This window comes from Cryphonectria parasitica (genome assembly GCF_011745365.1).
Source record: "Cryphonectria parasitica EP155 unplaced genomic scaffold M406scaffold_4, whole genome shotgun sequence".
Lineage (NCBI taxonomy): Eukaryota > Fungi > Ascomycota > Sordariomycetes > Diaporthales > Cryphonectriaceae > Cryphonectria > Cryphonectria parasitica.
The window spans coordinates 3,935,252-3,939,637 of NW_024468912.1; the positions used below are offsets into that span (position 1 = coordinate 3,935,252).

The 4,386-nt window shown below is 55.6% G+C and overlaps 1 protein-coding gene across 1 annotated transcript; it reads right to left on the reverse strand.

The window, feature by feature from the left end:
• Positions 1-502: 502 nt before the first annotated feature.
• Positions 503-3,255, reverse strand: M406DRAFT_255590 (uncharacterized protein; the record flags this gene model as incomplete). The annotated part of the gene is made up of 3 exons (XM_040917046.1): positions 503-1,088; positions 1,143-1,815; positions 1,872-3,255. 3 exons carry the CDS (start codon positions 3,253-3,255, stop codon positions 503-505), a joined length of 2,643 nt encoding a protein of 880 aa, XP_040777241.1.
• Positions 3,256-4,386: the final 1,131 nt, after the last annotated feature.

The window sequence follows — 4,386 nt, forward strand, 5'->3', positions numbered from 1 at the left end:
GTGATGCTGGTAACCATACTAAGACCCAAACCACTTTGTCTATCGCCGTTTTTGAAAAGAATACTTTCAACCTTTGTCTTCCCTGCCATGCCAATTATTCGTAGAGGTGAAAGAGACAGGATCGTCAAGCATGCGCCCGGTGGTTTTATCCCTCTCAGTTACACAAGACACAAAAGACAAAACCAATGAGATCTTTCCTCTTCGATACGGAAAAACACTAGGTCCACCAACGCCAAACGACATGGATGTTCAAACCGTTTCCTATACATTCTGGCGTGTCATAGCCTCGTCAGTCTGATCCTGTAGAGCCGTCTAGTAGCCTCAAACAAGTCTGTCTCGTAGAAATGCAAGTGTAAAATTGACCATCACCCGGTGATAAGGTCGACGTCGATTCGTGTTGGGGGGTGGGGGGTGGGGGGGGGGAGGGCGGAGAATGGAGGATGGAGAATTGGAAATGTAAAGTGTGGTAGAAACAAGAAAACACTGGACGGAGGCCGACGCCTCAGCGGCTATTGAGAGATAGCCCCTGGAACGACCCAATCCAGTCATTCTGGGTGGTCAAAGGCGAGACTGGCTGATCCTGTTGTGCTGTCACGCCCGACTGAGGGAAACCTCCCCGAGTGCGCAATTGATAGTCGCCGCCGCCACTGGGGAAGGCGGTGGCATAAGGGTCGACAGGTGGTACAAAGGAGTTCGCGACGGGGCGAGGTCCGTTGGAGAAGCCAGCATAATTGCCGCCATATGGGTAGGAAGGTTGTGAGTAAGTCGTAGTGCCGCGGTCATTGCCGAACGGGGACGCCGACATCCCTGAGAAGGGGCGACCAGTGGCGGCAGCATTAGCAAAAGCAGCCTGTGGCTCCTGTTGTTGGTTTGCTCGGCGGTCGTTGGGGCCATTTCGGCCCACACCAACAGCACCTGGGCCGATGCCACTCGGCGTCTGTAGTGCGATTGAGGGACTCGCGAAAGATGCTGGGTTGATGGCCGACATCCAGATTCGAGTCTTGTAGATCTTGAAGAGATCGGTGACGAGGGAATTGAAGTTGATGTACGAGTCGGCAAAGTAGTAGAAGGTCAGTTTCTTCCAGTCCCTAGATGAAGTCAGTAAATGCCCTCCTAAATGGACTTGACTGCTTGAAACATACATCTGGAATTCAGCATCCAGGATTTCCATGTTAAGACCGTGATCCTTGACCTTTGACTGGCAGATACGCTTTGCCTTCGCTTCACTACCCTCCTTCTCTCGGAGGGCCTGGATCTCATGGGACTGAGCGTGGCGTTTAATCAGCTTCGGTTTCAGCTCCCCAGCGTTGGGCTCCTGCAAGTGATGTTGGCTTGGTGGACCCATGCCGCCAACGGCGCCGCCGTGCATGCCATTGGCTGCTGCCATGAGACCGGCGGTGGTCCCGTCCTGGGCGGCGGCAGCATTCTGAGAGAACATCATGAGCCACTTATAGTGCTCCTCGGCAAAATGCTCTTTCAGCTCTTTGGCATGGGCCCAGTCCACATTGTCCTTGGCCACGGTTCCAAGGTCGGTCCCTCGGTCCGCCTCCACGATCACCAAGTCGCCTGGCTTGACTGTCAATCCGGTACCTTCCTGAATGTAAAACACATCTGCTCTGTTGCACTTGAACAGCACGATGTGAAGCTTCTGGGCGTGTCGAGGTTGTGGGATCCCATAGAGACCACGGTGTGGAGAAGGCGCTCTATTCGGGAAAGGGGCCTGCATTCCGTACACGGCTGGATACATGTTTCCATACGCCGAGGTTACCATATGCTGCTGAGCGCCAGCGATTCCCGGCCCGTTGAAGTAGGCGCCTGGTGAGAGATGGTCAGCAAGAGAGGGCAAGCGAATCTTTATCAGTGCAACTTACTAGGATTTGCCTGAGTGAGCATTGAGGTGTCGAACTGGCTGGGAGGAAAATCCTGCGCATGTTGAGCCTCAAGAGGACCTGCTTCCTGAGGAGCGACTTGGTCACCAATAGATCCAATAGACGGCTGACGGGTAGGCACATCGGCGAATGAATGGCGTCTGCTCTGGGGAATGTCCACCAGACCACCAAAGCCGAGAGAGCTCGACCAGATCGCCTTCTTGACATTCTCGAGCGGTCGGTTCTCCAGGGAGAAAGAGGACCTAAATGGTCCACTGCCAAACTCGCTCATCCTCCGGCCGAAGGCTCTCTTGGTTGCAGCGTCAGCAGGCATGTCCGTGGAGTCGTCCAGATCAACGGCATAATCAGATGGTTCTTCCATGACAGGGCCGTAGCCGTTGCCCAGAACACCGAAGCCCGTCGACGCTCTTGGTCTCATGCGGTTGGCGTGCAGCTGCTGCTGACGCAACATGGCATTCTCTCGGGTGAGCATTTCGATCTTCTTCGCCTCGGCCGATTGATGCTGTCCCTGAAGAGGATCAACGTCCTCGTCCTCGTCGTCGTCGACCTCCTTGACCTTCCCGAGCATACCGCCTTCGTTCGACATCTCGCTGAGCATGCTGGGTCTCGAGGGTCGATGTTGCAGACCTGGGTGGGCGACACCCCGACCACGGGATCCAATGATGCCAGAAGAGCCGACCATGGTAGCCGACGTCGGGGTCTCGGGGTCCGCTTGGCCCACAGAGTATGACTGTGAGCGGTAGTTCTTCGGGGTTGGGTGGATGGGAATGGCAAAGGGTATCTGAGCATTGGTGCCAGAGTCTCTCGGCGCCGGAGAGGTCTGCAAGGTCGCACCATCCGAACTGAGCAAAGGGTTCGCCGACGGGATGGACGAGGTCGGTGATGGGAGCACTTCAGCCAGGCGAGCAGGTGGCTCCTTCCTGTCATTGTTCCAGATGCCCGCTCCCCAACCGAAGGAGCCCGAACCGTTGTGAGGACGAGCCATCACAGTAGGTGCTGTCGAATGTGTGCCCCATGCGGTAGCACCTGCGTCAGCGGCAGGAGTGCTTGGGTGGGACGTCGTCGGCGACATGGAGCTGCTTGCGAAGGAGCCCTGTCGCGGTCGGATTCCAGCTTGCGAGGGGTCGCTCAACCAAGAGGCTCGCCGGATGGGCTTCTGGGGCTGGATGGCTTGAGGGTACTCTTGGCGATGTGCCTCGGTCTCGTCGTCCGAGCTTGCAACTGCCTCCGAGATAGAGTCGGGAGTGCCCCGACGGGCGTTGATCTTTTCCAGTAGTAGTGCCTGGCTGCTAGGTGTGAGGCCTGGCGGCAGACTAATCGGCCCAGTCTTGTTCTGCTGACCAGGCTTGAGGATACCGGAACTCATCGTACTCAATTCAATAGGCAGATGTTTCGAGTGGATAGGTCGTCTCGGCGACCTCACATTGATGGTATTTGAGGAGGATACTTTGAATAAGCTACCGCGAGATGACGAGTCACCTTGTTATGCACGGTGGCGGACACACTCGGGTGGACAATGCCCCTTGAAGCTTGGACAATCCGACAGATAGATTATGTGGCTCAAGTAAACGAGGCGTCAGGACAGTGAGAGTGGGGCCTACTACTGTGCAAGTCAGCTAAGCAAGCCCACGGCTCGAAAAGATGTGTGTGAGGTGGGCATGACGCTTGGTGGGGGGCGGGGGATACCAGAGAAAGAAGCTCTGGGGAAATACGGAATTTGTTGACGACGGGAAACCGAGACGTACTGGTAGCTGTAACAATAAAAAGGTCTATGATCAAAAACACAACCAGGACTTGTCCTCTAGCGGCAATACTGGTGAGTGCGTTGGGTATCACCACCAATGCAGTGCTGTCGAAATTTGAGCTGAGCCTGAGGTGAGGCTCAGTTGGGGATGAGTCTAGGTTGCTATGGGTAAGGTGGGGGGGGGGGGGGTTATGTTTCGTTGCGTCCAGTTCCCGACCGTAGCTGAGTGAGGCGGGCCTGAGGACTTGATTGAAGAAAGTGTTGAATTGACCAGTCGGTGCGGTCAGCCTGCGACAGAAAAAATAGCAAAGTATTGTGGTGATATGTTGAGGCCAGCGGACCAGACGGCGTCCTTAGGTTTGAGGGGAAGCTCAGTGGAAGAGGGGAAGCCCTTCGCGCATCTCGTGTGATCTGTCTTTCCACGGCCGAGTCGCGACGAAAGTCTACAGGCCCATCTTCCCCGTATGCCGCCGTTTTGCAATGGCACCCCTAACAGAGATTTGTCGCAAAATCGGCGTGGTCTGACTTATGAGGCGGGAACGGCAAGCAAATGGGATGTCTTTTTTCTCGTACGGGAGGAGGGGGTTGTGTGCGAGCTTGGTGTGTGCAGCAAGGAGAGTTGGAGGAGGAGAGGAAGGGTTGTGAAGTGGTTGAGCTGAGATGGAGACCAGCCTAAAAGACGTAGGTGCTCCAACTCGAGGAAGGGTCCCAGTTCCCAGGGGTGGGAGCTAAGGCACGCATCCCTTTAGGTTT